At 38.5% G+C, this 19505-nt stretch overlaps 1 protein-coding gene across 2 annotated transcripts; it reads left to right on the top strand.

The window, feature by feature from the left end:
* Nucleotides 1–230: 230 nt before the first annotated feature.
* On the top strand, nucleotides 231–18968 carry LOC108163192 (protein mothers against dpp). Of its 2 annotated transcripts, none has more exons than XM_017298333.2 (4): nucleotides 231–320; nucleotides 15126–15544; nucleotides 15607–16297; nucleotides 17407–18968. In XM_017298333.2, the coding sequence occupies exons 2-4, from the start codon at nucleotides 15275–15277 to the stop codon at nucleotides 17811–17813; spliced, it is 1368 nt and encodes a 455-aa protein (XP_017153822.2). In that variant the 5' UTR covers nucleotides 231–320; nucleotides 15126–15274; the 3' UTR covers nucleotides 17814–18968. The 2 variants fall into 2 exon arrangements, with proteins under 2 accessions (XP_017153822.2, XP_033248550.1); XM_033392659.1 differs by lacking the exon at nucleotides 231–320 and adding an exon at nucleotides 10357–10371.
* The last annotated feature ends 537 nt before the right edge of the window (nucleotides 18969–19505 follow it).

The raw sequence follows: 19505 nt of genomic DNA on the forward strand, positions 1-19505 counted from the left end.
TGTGATGGATATACAAGAATTTACAAACAGTATTATTTTCCACGGCTCAACACAATTAGTTGACCAGTATAAATAGAGGGAGGTTAAGTGGGTTAAATTCGTTTTTTATCGGTATACTTACGGTATATTTTTAACATGAGACGGTATATTTCTGAGGGTCAGACGGTATATTTTATAGATAAATCCGCGGTCACACTGGTTGTGTGTTGTGTGTGCATTTTCGTGATAAACAATTTTTAAAAACAATTTACCCCTATTTGCAGTGCACAAATCTGATAAAAATGACGAAATAAATCAGCCGGAAGTGTTCGATTTTACGCGTGAGTAGCATTCGCAATGTTTTCTATGATTTTTCCCAGCCAAAAACAACATCAGTGCAATTACGTTTGGACCTGGTGAAAGAAAAAGAAGAAAAAATTTTTTCTACGCTTCTTCTTCGCTGCGACCGCGCGCTGCTTCTGCTGCTGCTCTGGTGTTGTTGTCCTTGTTGTTGGTGTTAGTATTATATAGTGCCATGCTCCTCTGGCACCCGCTATCTCTCTCTCTTTCACCTTCACTCTGAAGCAGCAGGGACGATTACAGTTTTATTCTCGACTGCAGAGTCGTGCGCCGTTTTTATGCTGCAATTGTGTTCGTGTGTGTGTGTGATTGTGTATGTATAAATATGTGTGCGCGCCATTAATTGAACAAAAAAAAGAGCAGAGAAAACGGAATTTTTCGGGGGGAAAACAAGTATAAATACACACAATAAAATTATATTTTTATTATGTTTTGAAAATACTTGAATGTCCGCTTATCTTCGGAACAAAAATTTGCTGCCATTTCCACAATTTCCTAGACAGAAATCCACTTGAATGCTGCCTCTGCTCAGTCCTCTGCCCCGCCACGGCCTCTGCCTTACAGTGTTCTGCTGCTGCTCAGCCTCTGACGGCGTCTCAGTCTACAGCACAGGTTCGGATTCTAATGCATTTCAAGTGCGTTCCCCTCCACACAAAACTTACAACTAAACAAATTTTTGGATGATTAATCGAATTAGAGCTTACCTTTACCTGCGCCACATATGTATATGACTCAGGTGTATGTGTCGCCTGCGCGCATCGTTGGGGCTTTATTGATAATTGTGGTCTGGGACTGGGCCACGGTGACGCTGGTAAACAGAGTCTTATCGAAAGTTGGACAGAGATGTAAACCAGTTCCAAAGAGTGAATCGTTTTGTTTATAAGTAAACGGAATTCGCAGTAAATATTGAATCAGTATTTATACTATTTTCCTATTCATATTTTTTCCTGGAATTATGTTTTCCTAGTGCCTAATATGCCCATGTGCCAAGATGCAAATTACTTTCTAAGAGCGCACTGATTTTATTGAATTAATTGATGTATAAATTAAGTATAAATTAATCACCTCTAAAATGTTCTCAATAATTCGCATAGCATAACATGGTAGCCATTTAGCACAATTTCTTATCTAAGATTTTTGAAATTGTTTGATGAATGAATGAATGCAACGAATAGCCTATCCGTAAAATCATTCACATTTAATATATATTAATCAAAATGTTGGTAATTTATTAGTATGTATGTATTTGAATGTCTTATTTCTAAGAAACCACTGGTTAAGTTATCTCAGATATTCTTAGAGTACACTGCCAGTACTCCACCTGCGAAGGAGGTATAAAATCTCCATTATTTTCTACTCCTTTTCCGAGTTCTCCCATGTTCCCTCCCTCTGGTTATCTCTTGCTCATTCACAAATGTCGCAGTTTCTCTGATTTTTTATTTGCTTTATGTCCATGCACCTACTGCATACATTCATATGTATACGTATGTGGGTTTGTTCATGTGTGCGTATGCTTATCTACGCTACGCTGCTGCTCTTTTTTGTTGCGCTTCTTGGTTGTTATCAGCAGCAGCGTTGGCATCGGCGGCGTCAGCGGCAGCGCGCGCAAACCTTTCCGCCATTCCCATAGGCCCACCTCCCCCCTATCACCGCCTGATGTTTTCCCGTAGTGACGACAGAGGGGCGCCGTGTGCAGTTGCACTCGCAGTAGTCGCAACAGCAGCAGCAGCGTCAGCAGAATCAATTGCAGTCGGTTACGCTGTTAGGCAGTTGATGACGACCGCTGCCCGTCGGCTGCTGCTCGTCTGTGTACAGTCGGGGTCAATGCAGTAGCGGCACTAGCCGATTCAGCACTTTTATATACCCTTTTATAAGGGAATGACGGCTTTGAAAAGATAAATGCAACGCACATATGAATGTTATAGATATATGCGGTTAAATCAGCTCAAATGTACCTCCCAGTTTATCGAAGAATATGCAAAGGTGTCATAAGCTTCTGCTCCCGAATATACCCATCTATTCTACTTTTCCTTTGTCGAAGGTAACTGAAGCGCAACCCAAGACGCTGCTTTACGATGCTTTGTGTGTGTGTTGGTGCACTCGATTCCACTTGGTGGACCCTGTAGTGGGGGTGGAGGTGGGAGATGGAGGCGTAGGTGTGTTTGATTTTTCTAGTGGTTCCGATCTAGGTTCTGTCTCGTTTCATTTTATTTCATAGTTGCGGTTTGGCTCGCTGATTTACTACAGTGAGCACTGGCTAAGTGCGGGCAGGGGAAAGCCCAATTGAGATGATGAAGAGGATGAAAGATCTGAGATGTTGTATAACTGCATAATTTTATCGTTACCGTACTAAAGAAGGAAATTTAAACAAGCTGGTCTGTCTTGCTCTTCTTGATACTCCTGTCATACATAGTAAGACATAAAAGAATGGTATAAAAAATGTTATCCGTCTTAGAGTTTTTAACTTCTTACAGTTAACAACTGGAAAAAAAATTCATTCCTCTTACTTATGATTCTATCTCTATATAACTACCATATTAATTTCAATCATTTAATAATTCCCCATCAGTTGTTGGTGAAAGATCTTGGGTTATTTTGTCCTTTGTCCCCATTTTTGAAGTGGCAGCATCATAAATCATTCCAAGAAACGCCGCAAGAAGTTCCACAACTCAAGAAATTATGGTTTCTCTAAAGGTACGCCCCCGATCAGAGGTTTCCATGGGTTCTACACCCACTCACAGCTCACAGGTAGATAGACACTGCAGCAGACCCCACCTACAAATGTAGTAGGTTTTTGTCTTATGTTTTAACTATTATTATAATTTACGATGCATATTGTTTAGTTAAAATTCCCCCCTTTGCCAGCAGAATTGATTGGCAATTCAAATTTGCCAGCCCGAAAATTAAGTGCGCAAAGTCAATATTTCAATTTGTGCATAAACCGAGGAGAAATATCAACTGCAATTCGTATGGAAAATTTGCATATGGTTGGGTTTTCCATATGTAACTGGCTCTCCGAAGAGGCAGACATCATCCTACGCACTCCACAAAAAAAAAAAAGATAAGTTGCAAATGCAAACGTGCAAATTTAGAGACTGTTTTTAAAATGAGCGCCAAAATGGATTTGTCTTTTGGGGAACTGCTTTTGCTGCGTTTCGCTGCTTGCCACATAATTATGTTATTAATTGGATTTATGCGCAGTTTGTGCAGCATGCAACATGCAAATTTTCATGTCAGTAACTCAACCAACTATTCAGCCACTGAGCAAGGCAATTTCAATCCCCCTCTACATCTCCATTCGACAAGTCAGACGGCATTGAAATACAGTGCGCTGCGATAGCTATAAGTCTAATTGTCAGGATAAAACCACTTGAAGAATCAATGGAAAACTTAATTTACCATATTCCAAGGGAAAAGGGTAATTTAGATGATGGTAGATGATAGAAAGGTATAGCTCCATGCAGAAACGGAACCCGACCGAGTAGCGATGCTGCATGACACGTGATATCTTTAGCCTGACAGGTCGCTTGAGGAATACAAATGTTCATAATTCCTGTATCGTATTGGCGCTTTACGAATTTTCCTTACCTACAATACGAGTCCCCAAAACAGTACTCGTAATTACAGTTCTGCAACGCACTGTCCTATGCATATCTGGCTATGGCTTATCGCTGCCAACTAATTTTAGATCTATCGAAAGCGTGATTTACGCTTTTCAGTTTTCAGTATCCCCCAGTATCTTTTTGTTCAGCCAGTCAGTGGGCGGCCCCTTCTTGTTATTTTTTGATATCCATATAAATATTTTTGTTTCCGTCCGCTGGGTTCTCCGCAGACCCCGGGTCTGCCCTCCTGCTCTTGATCTTCTTGTCGCGATAATCCGTTCGCGCAATGGTAATAAAACGCCAAAAAAAACACAAAAAGCAAGAAAAAAAAATTGTCAACACGAATTTGAACTTATTTTTAGACCCTGGCGCAATAGGATTTTCTCTTTTATTGTTATAATGCCGACAACAACTTTATTAAGAAGTGCTTGGGAGCAGATTTCTATCATCGTTCATGAAGTTGGCTTTTGGGGACAAACACCGAACATTGGCTTAAATCAAAGATCAAAAGGAGTTTTAATTTTTAGAGAAAGTCGAGTCGAGTTGTACTCTGCAAAATGATAAATGAAACTGAATTTATCGGAATATAGAATATAATTTTATTCTGTGCTGAAAGCTACTCGTATATAATCAAAATGTATATTCAATTATTTTTAATGGTATTAATCATTTTTATTGACTTGATTATTGGGTTTTAATTAACCGTTTATGCAATGAATTCATCAATTAAATTACTTATTTATTGAAATTGATTTAATAAGCTTTATAACATTGAACAAGAATCTTCATTCAATCGAAAATGTTTCTTATATGTATGTATGTATATCCGAACACATACGATGAGCTCGATAGAATAAATTGATATGCAAAGACTTATGGAAACGGTATGTTTGTAGGAGAATATACATAGATAGATAGAAGATGTTTACAGTTAGAATAGGAAAGCTAAAAAGTGTCGGTAGGGATCATATTGAGCTTTTCTAAAGAAATTGAATAGTTTTATAGCATAAAATACAATATAGAAATTAAAAAAAAAAAAAATTTAAAAAAATACAACATTTCACTTTTTGACTCAAAGAAACTTCAGATAATACTTTTCCAAGACTTTACACTTACAAACAACTCAATCTTTAATCCTCAAACAGAAAAACTCCCTCTGGATTTGTCTATAAACCAGCAAAAGTGCCACATTCAGTGCACAAAATCGATGCAAATGGCAGCTTTAAGAGACAAACTGCGCCAAAACCTATGAAAACGCAACTTTAAACTGTAATAAAGTGGGAAATTACAGCGCATAAATCTCTGTCGCTAAACTGTCAGTGAAGTGCAGTGCAGTGGGGGAATCGGAATGGTTATAAGTGCGGAGTGGGGGGGAGAGAGCCAGGGACTGGGAGCTAAGTCATGCAACAGGCTGGCAGGCAGTCAGCCAGCCAACACCCACACAGAGCTGCGGGATCGTCTTGAATGAAAATAGCCAGTAACTAAAGTTTTACAGTTGTGGAGCTACTGGCTACTGTCGATCCATTCGCATTCGTGGTCGTCGTTCTCCCTGAATATTAAGCACCCATTCAGCCACACACAGTGCTCCCGGTTCCCTCTCTGGGGGCTGCTCAGGCATTCTGCTCCCATCGCATCGGCTTGGCGCTTCATTGTCCATATAAAACTAATAATTATTGCATTTAAAATCTAATAAATTTTTGCATTGACAATGCGGAGTTTACAAAAGTCGTATGCGCGTAGACGAAGATGATGGGGTGGGGACTATTGGAGGCAACACCAACTCTACACTTAGCCGCTCCCATTTTAATGGTATAGATATCCATCAAAGTAGTAAACAATTACAGCAACAATTCTGGGTTTATACCAAATTGATACCCTTTAGATGTACCTGATTTCATGAGAGGATAGTATGTTTAGCGCAGGTGGTACATACCTTTGAACTGTTTGTAAATATATTCCATAAATATTCTATTTCTATAAATATATATCTGGAAAATATGCCTTATACGTATTTTATTTGTATTATCCTATGAAGATGGAATTTTAGCAATGAAAACCAGCATTCTTCTAGTACACAATATTCGTTTTAAAATACAAATTAATAAAGACATATGATCATTCCAACATTAATTACACATACATTTTTTCATAGCTATTTAGTTTGACTGAAGGACGAAGTAGTAGAAGTAAGTAGAAGCCGTCATTAAATTCCGAATCTTAAGAAGGAATAGTGAAAAAAAAAACACTCTTGTAACCGAAGTTTTGAGCTGATAGAAAATATATTCCCGTTCTATATGATGGCAGCCCTTTCAGCAAGAGATTTCCCTCCAGCCCGAAAGTTTCTTAAGTTTAGCCCCTACGTAGTAGTTTATTTTGTGTGATTCTATTCAATCATTCCAGCTTATCCTTAATGATCATCAATCTAGTCGTTATCTTCTATTTCTTGAGCTTCTTTTGGGTTTTCTAGCTCCTCTTCGGTCCTCTGCTTCTTGTGGCGCTAGTGTCTACAGTGGACAGTGTTTCGATTTGAGCTTTTGACCATAATTGTTGTACTTGTCATTGTTTTGTGTCGCGTTGCCAACTTAAGTACAGCCTGCACGCACACACTCACACATAAACATACATATGTGTGTGTGCGTGTTAAATACATGTAATTAGCCATGTTTGTGCCATTTAATCCACTCGATTGTGCAACTCCCTCTCTCTCGACCTCCTGCTTTGGATCTAAAGAGCTCGCTGCTCATCGCGGCGACGCTTTTCTAAGAATTCTTTTACGTTTTGTTTTGGCGCACGCATTAGGCGCCACACAGCAACAGCACGTTTAACCCGCCAGCCAGGAGGAGCTGCATCGCGCAGGAACAGGAGACGAAGGGGAGAATCCTACACAGCAAGAAAAGATCGAGAGAGATCTATTGAAATTGGTGGATAAAACGCTTTAAATGTGTTTGTCAAATACAAAATTTTAATTGAATATCCCTTTTAAGGAAAAATCTGTTTATGTGTGCTAAAGAATATATCCTTTAAATTAAAAATAAAACTTCAAAGGGATTCTTATTTAAGAATAGTAAGAGGTTTTAAGACTATAGCTATTAATATACAATTTTTTTGTTTTTTCAAAAACCTAATTTTTAGAATTTCTGTCATTCTCTTAAAACCAGATTCAAAAACTTGTTTCTAGTTGGTATTGTTTTTCTCTAAGTGCAGCTAAGGGAACTTGGCGCATACTCCACATATTTATGGCTATTTAAGCGAACCGAACGAATCGTGGATGCCGCCGATGACGAAGATGATGATCGTGGCGGAGGCTGCTCCTGGTTGCAGGTTGCAGTTGCTGCTACTTTTGTGGTCGGCCAGTCATTGGCATTGATTGGCAGTTGAACACGCAACAATTGTTGCATGTACAGGCGTCGACAATGACGGTGCAGCAGCCACCAACCACCACAATCTCTGTTTGTGGCAGTTAAAGTTGCCTTTTGTCACATGTTTGGCGTGCATTTTGTTGCTTATTTAATTGGCTGCAAGTTCACATACAAATTGTGTAGATTTCCTGTATTTTGAGACGCTTGACCACCCAGCAATAGAAAATACAGTAGATATTGGTTTCAACTAAGAAAGACTTTTCTGAAAATATTGTTCAAATAGGGTCTAAGGTTACTGGAAAATCCAGTGAGGAAGGAACCAAGCAGCCATTACGAATATGCAAGATCTTGGCTTTTTGGGGGAATATTTTTATATTAAAATAATTATGTTATTTGTTTGTTGTTTCTACAAACAATTTTCAGCAAAGTTTATTCACTTTTTAGTATTTTATCAGAATAATCTGCTCTTTTCCAACCATTTCCATTCGTCTGCCAGGAAAGCTCTTCAACAAGTAGTAAAAATAATTTCCGTATTAAATAATTTACAAATGAATTGTATATATAAATATTAAATACGATTATTTTGAATTTCCTAAAATACAATTTTCGTAACTAAACAATAGATTGCATGTTTGCATTATCGATTGCTGCTCAAAAGAAAATATCGCCAGTTTTCTAGTTCTCCTATAACGTCATTTGCCCATCAAAAAGTCTATTTTCTATTGATGAAACATTTAATTTTTTGAAATTTCGATGACTTTTAAGTATTTTTAGAAGAATACTATAATTAATCTGTGCAAAGGTTTTCGATGATGTCTTTTAATTTGAAATTTGCCATTTTCTTAGGGTATAGAACCACTAAATAATGTGTTCACCCTGCGATTCGTTCTACAATTTTCATATAACCGATATTCACTGTACGTTTCATCCCTTACCAGCCTCAACATTTAGGTGGTAGGTGGTACGGCCAGTGTTGACAGCTCAATTACATGACAAAGCCCGAGCAGAGTTGCGCGTGCTACCCTGCAATTATCGCAGCAATTATTTGCAATTTGAATGAAGTTAATTTACTTAAAAAAAGGATTTTTCCTGTTTTCCTGTGTGTTGTCCGCATTTTCCCCCATTGAAGTTTCCACTTTGGCACGTGGCAGTGGATCGAGCGAGAGGGTTTCATATGTGTGTATAATTTGTGTGCATACATTTTTATTGTTTATTTTTTTGTTTGTTGTTTTTGCTGTACTACATAATTATGGTACTGAAAGTTTTATGTACGCTGTTTTTTTTTTGTGCCATTCGAGGGGTGCACGCGCCTCTTGACTATTTTCGATTTTTACGACGACTGTGTAATGTTACCCATGTTGGCAATAAATTCGCGTTTAGTAGTGTTAAACACGCTATAAAAACAACACTGTGAAATATGAGGAGGGGCAGTTTGACCCCTTATAAAGAAAACGCATACATTTTAGGCACAAAGATTAAAAAAAATGAACATTTTGAAAAGTAAACACTTCAAATTTTTGGCATATCTGAGAAATTACCGTTGGATGTATTTTATGCTATGGTTTATTTGGCAACAATTGACTAAGATTTTCGGCACGCCCATCAGCTGTTCCACGCTCCCCCTAATTTACCCCTCCCTACACCGAAAATAGTTGGCAACGCATTGCTTTTGTTCTTACAGTTATTTTTGTAATGCGCGCCCTGCAAACAAATACACAAACACGTACACATATGTTCATGTACAGAATGTACACCCTGCCATCAGAGAGATCCATAGAATTTTTTGATTCCTCGCCTGTCGTTCCGTCCATCCGTCGTCCCACGTACGACGCTCCCGCTGCCTCTGCCCAATGCCCCCCACCCCTCCGTTCACTTGTTGTGGATGCGGTTGGGGTGTTTACAGTTTGATTGTGGGCCGACGCCGCCGCCACCGCCGCCGCCTGCACACAAACACGTTTGCGTTCACGTGCAGGCGCCCCTTGCCCCCCATTGCCGATAGAGCATTTGATTTGTTTAAAAACTAAACTTTATTCGTGTGTGTGTGTGTGTGTTGTTGTGTGCACTTGGCTGTTGCTGTTGCTGCGCTGCCTTTGGCTGTGGCTTTGCTACAAAAACACAAACACACACAGTCTCGCGTCAATCAAAGCAGCACCAACACACGTAAGCTTTCGGGGCAGCGAAAAGAATACGTCACTCAGCGGTGATTGGGTATCGAGGGCCGGGCAATAACAATGGAAACGCGTTTGGGAAGGGTTAAATGTTGGGGTTTTTTTTCATTTATGACGTTTTTTTTTCATTCAGTAAAGGCTTTGTATTTGATTATAAAATAATAACACAATTTGTTGTTTGCTGTTACTAACTGTTGGGTAAAGTTTGCTTTGTAAATATAAATTTAATAAATAAATATAAATTAAAGCTCTGTCAATAGTAATTTTTATGCTCCCCATATTTACGCCATCCCTGGCACACCTCCACACTCAAGTCACAGCGACACACTCACACAGGGACGACGCACACCCAATGCAGTGCATTTTTTTGTTCGTCAAGAGTCAGTCAACACTTTCCGGACTCGCTGTTCAGGCTCGTTTGGGGCATTCGTCGTTGATCGTTCGTGTCGTGCAGTTGATTTTTTTGACTCGCGGTTCCCTCTCGCTGCCACTCTCCCGCGGATCGCGATCGTTGAATATTTGCGTAATTTCCCGCAAAAAAATATTGAAATAGCATTTATAAATTATATTCTTAAAAAGTTAAATAAAAAGATCACATTTGGCTTTTGATTGAAATTCGGTTTTACAGAGTCGGAAATGCAGATCGTAACAAATCGGACGTCGTGGAGGGTCGTCGTATTTACATGCAAATAACATTTTGATTCCAACTTTGATTTGTGCATCTCGTTCTGTCGTATCGCTATCGCGTGTGCCTCCCTCCCCATCTCTCACACGCCTGTGTGCGTGCCTGCGTGTGCGCGTGTGTGTGTGTGCGTGCAATATAAATAAATATTATATCTGCAATCTTTCATTTTAAAAGTTAACCAACAACAACAGCAGAACCTACAACGATACTCAACATGTGTACGTTTCCTTTGCAATACCTTTTGGGGAGAGAGTGTTATGCGTCGGATCAGGTGTTGGGTAGCGCTAAGAAAGAAGGAGTTTCAGACCTTAAGATTATATGCAGGAAAATATGTCTTTTGGGGGGACAATAGAGATATTCCTTTAGAGATGAGGTCCACACCTGCGGTATTCGTGTCTACACAAGAAAACCAATCATCAAAGAAATATGATATTGTTAAGGAAAGAAATACAGTGATCTGAAAAATCTACAAGAATTAATTGCGGGACCTAAAATAGAGTTGTAACATTTAGCCCTTAAAGGTATTAATAAGTCCTTCGCTATATGTATTTCCTTGAGCACAACATCAAGCAAGACGAGTATATCTATCTTTATCCAAGCGGTATAGCAATCTGCATGAAATAAGACACCATTTCAAGTGTCCCAAAGGTGTTTTTAGGAAAAAGAAAAAGTAATATACCCGGTTTTTTTATAATTTAGTTTTTTTTTCCTAGAATCTGATTTGTTTTGCCAGTGGAACTGAACATTATCTAAGGTCTAATCTTTTTGCAATTTCTAAAGAAATTTACCAAAATTAAATGAATGTGTAAGGAAGTTGCAATAAAATTTGACACCTACTAATATTTTTCTAGTAACTAAATATGAAATCTAGATGGCAATCGGGGTAGTTTCTGTGATAATGGATTTTGGTTCGACAGGAGATTGCCAGTGTATATTCATATATTTTACCGTATCATATATTTACCCTACTGCTAAGGGTATCTAAGCTTCGCGGAAAACAGCCTGAACTTTTCGTGAATTTTCTTTAATTTAAAACATTTTCTGGTTGGGATTTCGTTGGTCCGTCTTCTGTTCTCCCATTCTTTATCTGTTTCGTTTGTCTGCCTTTCCGATTGTGTGTGTTGCATTGTTTGTTTATTTTTAAACAGCCATGTCCAAGTCTATATCTTTTTTTGTCTGTCGATTCTTCTGCTCTTCTCGTCTCCTTTTTTTTTTGCCCGTTTTTCAATGGCAAGCAGCGGAAGTGCTGCGATAAGTTGGCTACTGTATCCCCTCTCACTGTCCACTGCCACTGCATTTTCCCCCATCTACCGCGACTGGTTCGCTACCTGGCTGGGGGGATGATTTACGCTTTATTGTCATTGCAGCATTTATGATTGATTATTGATTGGAATTATATGATACTCTCGGTCGTACGCATGCGCGAATGCGTGCCTACCATACAGGAGATCTCCCTGGCGTCGCTGGGACTTGGTCGGAGTCTCGCACTTGAGTTATGATCGGGTGATCGCTGATCACTGATCGGTGGGGTTTCTTGGAAGAGAGGAGCCACAGAGAGTGCGCTAGTTTTGGGTGGGGCTGAGTGCGCAAGAGTGGACGTGCTCAGGTGATATGCAATTGAGAACTACGATTATTGCACTTTAATTGATTGGGGAATGTCCCCCAGCGGACAATGGATCACAAAGGAGCTGAAATAACAAGAAATAACCATTTCTGTTGCCCAAAGAAGAACTTTACTTATTTATAAAGTTTACTCCTTGTTAAATACCAAAAAGCCACTTAAATCTATTAAAATTTATGTGAAATCCAATGAATCAACATTTTATGTGGTTTCTAAGAACTCCTATATTGGATCCCTTGTTAGAGAACTGCCAGAAAAGCGGCGCCCCCCTTCGTTAGAACCCCAACCTGCAATCAATTGCGTCAAATGCTTTGCACAAACATGCCAAAGGCATTATCAAAATTTGTATGCTTACCCCCACAATCAATCGAATTCCACAATCCACAAGACACCATTGCCACTAAAAACCACACGAAACAAGCCATTCAGCTGGACAAATATACACATACATATGTACATTGCCCCCTCCCCTTCGTGATAAGTCCGAGTCCCCGGACACCCTGCCAAGTGTCACTCTTGTGGTATCTCTTTGGGTTTCTACAAAACGAAACGCAGGAAAAATATTGCTGCGATGTGAAGCGGTGGTTAAATGCTCTGACGTGAAGTTTTGGGGAAGTGAAGTATGGTCTCGAGATGGGTTTTTAATACTACGTGATATATTATTCTGATATATTGAATCGATCTGAACAGAATTAATCTAATATTTCACTAAAGATACACAGAATATCTACTTATAGATATTTTGATGGGTTTATAAGACAGATGTATATGTTTTTCCTGTATATTCAAGAGATATTCTCAGATAAGTCCCTACATAGAACCTTTGTTAATTTTTTTTTTACATTACTTTATCCAAGAATTTATGAATTCATTATATACATCTTAAATCCTTTTACTTATTGTTAATGTTAACAATCTACTGGTAGATAGTTTCTTTTTTTTCTTGACTCTAATTTTCATTCAACTCTCTGACACACCTTCTCTTATTCGATCACCATACAACAATGGCCAAAGTTCTTCATCTTCAAAATGGAACCAATCCAATCTAGAGTATTTTTCTACACGTTTAACGCCTCAGGCTCTGGGTGACTTTGGGCAATTAAAAAATTGGGGTCCCGCCCAATCTCCTCGAACGGCCTGCATCGCACTGAAACACTTGCCCAGAACCGAAGTTTCAGTCCCAGAGATCTTGAATCGAACCGTAGCCCCACAGTACCGGAGATTTTGCCACCAGTCCCTGCTCGTTCTATCAGTAGCAAATTGTCAATGCAGCAAAAGTCGGGCAACGCCCCGAGTTTTAGGCCGCAGTCAAGAAAAATCGAAATTAATTCACGCAACGGCTAATTTGGCCAGAAATATGCGCCATTTGGTCTGGTAGCCATAGAGAGAGGAGAAGAGAGGTATGGGATGTGGAGGTAGAGGTGTTTTCTTGTTGTCCGAAGTGCTCTGCACTTGTTGATTTATAGACGGCATTTAATTGCTTTTGAAATTGGATTTACTTGAAACTGCCTGCTTGCCTGCCTCTAGCCGCTGACTGCCTGCCACATGCCCCACAAAAAGATACAGAGAATAGAGTTGAGAGTCAGAGACGCCTCGTGTGTGGTGGCTAACATTATATTTTGTGCTCCAACCTGCACAAATTAATTGCTACTACAAATTTTCATTCAATTAGATTTTGTCACTTTTAAATTTAATTAAAATCTTTTGACACCTCGAGGAGAAATCCGAGATTGCATCGGTGGGGCAGACACACAGATCAGACCAGACCAGACCTTCCTTCATGCAAATGGGAGGAGGGAGACCTACCTGCTGCCGCTGCCGCTGCTGCTGAAACCTGGGGCGAAAAAATCTCTTCGGAAATGCTGTTAACATTGAAATGTCATAATTGAAATTGAATTGTTGTCTTTACCGTTGCCCATAATGACGTATCAAGGGTGGAAAAGCCACACACATAGAGAAGGTAGTAGAAGGTAGAAAATAGCAACAGCCAGACCCACATTTGTGGTGCTGACAAGTTGTAAACCATTTGGTTATCATTTGTGCTAATTATGAGATGCCATGAGGTGCCAGTGTCAGTGCCAGCTCTCTCAACGGGGTACAGTGAAGCGAATCACATGTGGGATGCTGTACAAATTGTAATTGTATAGGGAATACTCGTATGTAAAGGGTGGGGCTTGGGAATGCTAAAGAGATTGAGTTTGAAACAAATGATGATGGAATTTCTTAGCTAATCAGCATTTCTATGGCTGAAATTGTTAAGATCTAATGGAAGGTTGGGAAATATTAGGAATGTAAAACAGAAGAAAAGGCAATGCGATTATTACAATCCATAGAATTTCGAATAGGGAGACTCTTTTATTGCATTTTATTTTTAAGAACTGACAGGGTTTCATTTTGGATGTACGGTTGATGTACATGTCAAAAATAGTTGATTGGATATAGAGCGTTTAAATCGATATGAATACCTTTATCGACGATTGGAAATGGAATAATTTTAAAAATATCTTTGGAAAATATATTTCCCTCCCAAAAAAACTATTTTCAGTAATAGATATTTGTACTATCTTGTATCTTTTCATTTATATTGCTACAGAAATAGATTCGACAACAGAACAGCAGTCTCTCTGAACTATTAGAAAAAGTTATACCAATGTTATCTATGACATTTCCTAAAAAAAAAAACTTTTAATTAAAGTCATTGGGGAAGTGGAAGGAATTGGAACTCGACTATGAATAGAACAAAATATATTCCCTATCGTTAACCATAATAAAATTGATTCATTGTTGTCCTTGTGTGGATTTCAGCTCTCCGTTTGTTTATAAAAAGCTCATAGATCCCAGAGAACGTCCTTAGGGATAGGGATCTTTGGATTTTTAACTTTTCCCTCTATCATGGACTTTATTATACCCCTCAGAATTCCACCTAAAACGCTCTGCCCTCCGCCATAAAAGTGACGTCAATGGACAAGCGATCATCAGTATTTTATAGAAACACGTAATTTTCTGTCGAAACAGAGTTCCCATTAATACAGGAACGAGTGCCCGTAGATCAAACAATACTCTAGGGGCAACACACAATAATAATTCTCAATAAAAAAAAAATGTTGCAAGTAATTTGCATGCAATTGGCTGCTCGGAACGAACGAAAGGTGGGAGGAGTCAAATCGACTCTCGGGCATGATCGAAACCACCTCCCAGCAGCGACTTCATTCATGATGCAGCAGCAGTCTCTGGGGACATGGCCAAGAGTCGTTAGATTTTTGCATGCGTTGGGGGCGTTTCCGCGCACCAATCTTAACTCAATGATGAATGTATAATAGTTAATTTCTGTATTTATTACTCTTTTTACAGACTATCCGCCCGCTGATAGCTATACCGGTTATCGGGTGACTCCACCCCAAGGCAACAGCAGCAACAACAACAATAACAATAATAATATCCATAACCATAATCACACAAACAACATTAGCAGCAGCAGCAACAACAACCACAGCCACAGAATGGACACCGACGATGTGGAATCGAATACCAGCAGCGCCATGTCCACCCTGGGGACACTCTTCTCGTTCACATCGCCGGCGGTAAAGAAGCTACTGGGCTGGAAACAGGGCGACGAGGAGGAAAAATGGGCCGAGAAGGCTGTAGACAGTCTCGTGAAGAAGCTAAAGAAACGCAAGGGAGCCATTGAGGAGCTGGAGCGGGCACTGTCCTGTCCCGGCCAGCCTTCCAAATGTGTGACCATTCCACGATCATTGGATGGCCGATTGCAGGTTAGTGCCGCCAAATAAATTATTTCAGAGATTTCCATTAAACCTTCTTTGATACTCTGTAGGTTTCACATCGCAAAGGCCTGCCACATGTTATTTATTGCCGCGTATGGCGCTGGCCTGATCTTCAGTCGCATCATGAACTGAAACCGCTCGAACTTTGCCAATATCCATTTAGCGCCAAACAGAAAGAGGTCTGCATCAACCCGTACCACTACAAGCGTGTGGAGAGTCCCGTCTTGCCGCCCGTTCTAGTGCCGCGCCACTCTGAATTCGCCCCAGGACACTCCATGCTGCAGTTCAATCACGTGGCCGAGCCTAGTATGCCGCACAATGTGAGCTACTCGAACACCGGCTTCAACTCGCACAGTCTCAGCAACAGCAACACATCCGTGGGAAGTCCCAGCTCCGTCAACTCCAATCCGAACTCGCCATACGACAGCCTGGCCGGCACACCGCCACCTGCTTACAGTCCCTCGGAGGATGGCAATTCCAACAATCCGAACGATGGCAATCAGCTGCTCGACGCCCAGATGGGGGATGTGGCGCAGGTTAGCTACTCGGAGCCGGCCTTCTGGGCTTCCATTGCCTACTATGAGCTCAATTGTCGAGTGGGCGAGGTGTTCCACTGCAACAACAACTCCGTCATTGTCGATGGCTTCACGAATCCATCCAACAATTCGGATCGCTGCTGTCTCGGCCAGTTGAGCAATGTGAATCGGAACAGTACCATAGAGAATACGCGACGTCATATAGGTGAGTTTAATTTATGGGATATTTAAGAAGGTTAGATTTTAAGTTGTTTCAGGAATAGAGAGAGACACATAAAAGATCCTGTGATATAAATACTATCAAGGTATTAATGAATATTCAGAATGTAGCTATTTTATAATGTTCTGCTGATGTTTATGTTCCCCGGAAGTTCCTAAGCATTTAAGGTTTCAATTTATAATCATTCTTTACCGAAAACTTAACAAAAGTTCGCTTTTTCACAAGAATTTCCGATAAGAAAAACTGATTGCGAGTGCTACCATAACTCATTTAGATTATTTTTTGAATGGTCTTAATTTAGAATCTACAAATGGTTCTATAATTAAACACTCATCGAATGCTATTATCAGCTCATTCAGAGATGGGTTCGATAGGAAGATGGCACAGAATGAAATAGGTCAAGTTTTTCTTTAGAGAATGATAAGTAATTATTGATATAATAAGATATTAAACAAAGAAAGGAAATAATGTATATTTTATGCAAGCTTGCGCTGGAATTGATCAATATTTTTATTGCCTGAGTGGATCAGCACAAAGAGGATAGATAAACGCATATAAAACACTACTTTTTTGCTGTCTTAAAACATATATGCACTTTATTATTCGTATATTTAAAGATTATATTGGAATCTATAAATATTTTCTGTATCGAACAATAACTCAAGAGTATTGTTTAGAACGAATTCATTTAGGTAGTGTTTTGTATACGATAAAACAAAGGAATAGCACGTATCAAGAATACGTAAATGTTAAAACAGATAAACATATTTTTTAAGACTTTTGACTATCAGTTGTTTGTTGTTGTTCGTACTTATTCTTCTAATGATATTTTCTACTTAAAGAATTATTTAATTGCTATAGATTATGAATCAACATATCTCAAAGTTGTTCATGTTGTATAATCTTTATTTATTTTTCAAATATTTTACGAATTCTAAAGTAAATTTTTTCTCCATCAAACGCTTAGGTATATTATAAAACATTATAAATATGATGAAATTAAGTTAACAATCAATACATTTATTATATTATAAAATCATGCGATCAATGTATTGTAAAATAATTTAAACCCATTTGTGTTTTTTCATCTTCAGGTAAAGGCGTTCATTTGTACTATGTGACCGGCGAGGTGTATGCCGAGTGTCTCTCCGATTCCGCCATATTCGTGCAGTCCCGGAACTGCAACTATCACCACGGGTTCCATCCGAGCACCGTGTGCAAAATACCACCCGGATGCTCGCTCAAGATCTTCAACAATCAGGAATTTGCTCAACTCCTCTCACAGTCGGTGAACAATGGCTTCGAGGCCGTCTACGAGCTGACGAAAATGTGCACTATTCGTATGTCGTTCGTCAAGGGCTGGGGAGCGGAATACCATCGCCAGGATGTGACGTCGACACCCTGCTGGATCGAGATCCACTTACACGGGCCACTGCAATGGTTGGACAAGGTGCTCACACAGATGGGGTCACCGCATAATGCAATTAGTTCGGTATCCTAAATTTAAGACACAAAACATAACACAGAAAAAATACAAAACCAGTAGCTAAAGTGTACGCAAGGGAGAGCAAGAGTAAAGTATGTAAAAGACGTAGAAACAGGACAGAAAAGAGATCCCATCTAAAGGGATAAAAGTATATTTAGTGCCTGAAGATGATCATAAGAATTGACATTTTTATGTCTATATAATGTGTATGTGTAAGCATAGATCTATGCCTCTTATAAACTATCCAGATCTATCCAGATGTTTGTGGATATATAGTTGTATATCGAAAGCTACTCAAAAACCCGCCCTTTGTCTGTATTTTATAGTTTATCGTATGATTTTCTATGCGAATGTCATTCCTAACGCTAAAACAAATAAAACACGAAAAATGCAAAAAAATGAACAAAAATTTTAGTAGAACCCACTACAAAATGGTAATACTATACACGCATGATCTATATAAAATAATGATCTACAATATATGCAATGCTGTATGCCCATTGGCAAAAACGTTGTTGTTAAAGTCTATTTCAAGTGCTACTTATGTGTCATTGCAAAAGCTGCTTTAAATATAAAAAATATATATATATACATATATATATATATATAAAGCACCTAATTAAACCTATCCACTTTAATTACATAAGCTAAAGAAAGTGCTTACATAAGAATACGACGATGAAAACTTTTTGCAATACATTTCTTAAAATGATTCTTTATTGAAGAAACCCCCATTTATGTTCTCATTCTTTGCGGTTGGCTTTTGATCAACGAATTCAATGTTTTACAAAAGTTGATTTAAATTTATGGTTTAACTAATTTTAAGTTGAAAATACAATAGAAAAAAAAAAAAAAATACACACTGCAATTAAAAAATGTTTAATTTTAATTAATTACTTTTTGCAAACGATGATCTTTTGTTATCTTACGTACATAATTACGTTTAATTGAATCTAAAAATATATGTATAATTTTTTTATAAACTTAAAAGTACTTTTAGAATTTGGTTAGTTTATATGATTTTTTTAGCCATTCTTGTTTAGATCCTTTAAATTTGCGTGTTCCAAACCATCATCAGTAGTTGACAAAAAAGAAAAACTATACAAAAAATCAAACAAAACCCACAAGAAATGCTTAATTTTGAAATAAAAACGTTTTTTGACCTATGAATTTAGTTTATCATTTATTTATTGGATTACTCCAACAGTTATAGAAACTTTACTATGATACTATATAAATACCTAAATATGAAAATGTAAATTTAGCTGTAAATTAGAGGCTTGAGCAGGACACGGCCTTATATAAACTATGTAATAATTGTGCCTATTTAAAATTTTACTTGCGCCTTTGATGTTTGTACCACATATAGTCAGTTTTTACTGAATAATCGGAATAATCCAAGGGGTTGCTTACCGTAACCTCAAACTACAGAAAATACTCGAGCAGAAATATACAAACAGCCTTAAAGTTTACAAATTTTAGCAGCCAACACTATACAAAATACTATATGAATTGCCTTAAACACATTCTATTGAAAATGCCTTGCTTGCCATTTAATGTATGTAATATTGTAAAACTATAAAAAATATTAAAGAATAAACTGTTTGTTTTATTTCAAATTTTTAAACGTTGGTCCGAATCGCTTGTTCTGAATTTCGATATACCTGTACATGTTATCGAAAAGCAACCCTCCTAATCAGTGCTGCC

The sequence above is a fragment of the Drosophila miranda genome, chromosome 4, assembly GCF_003369915.1.
Source record: "Drosophila miranda strain MSH22 chromosome 4, D.miranda_PacBio2.1, whole genome shotgun sequence".
Taxonomy (NCBI): Eukaryota; Metazoa; Arthropoda; class Insecta; order Diptera; family Drosophilidae; genus Drosophila; species Drosophila miranda.

Excerpts from the sequence above, each read along its gene's own strand:
- LOC108163192 (XM_033392659.1), top strand. Across the intron at positions 15,545-15,606 it reads CATTGGATGGCCGATTGCAG|GTTTCACATCGCAAAGGCCT; the intron begins GTTAGTGCCGCC and ends GATACTCTGTAG. Across the intron at positions 16,298-17,406 it reads GAATACGCGACGTCATATAG|GTAAAGGCGTTCATTTGTAC; the intron begins GTGAGTTTAATT and ends TTTCATCTTCAG.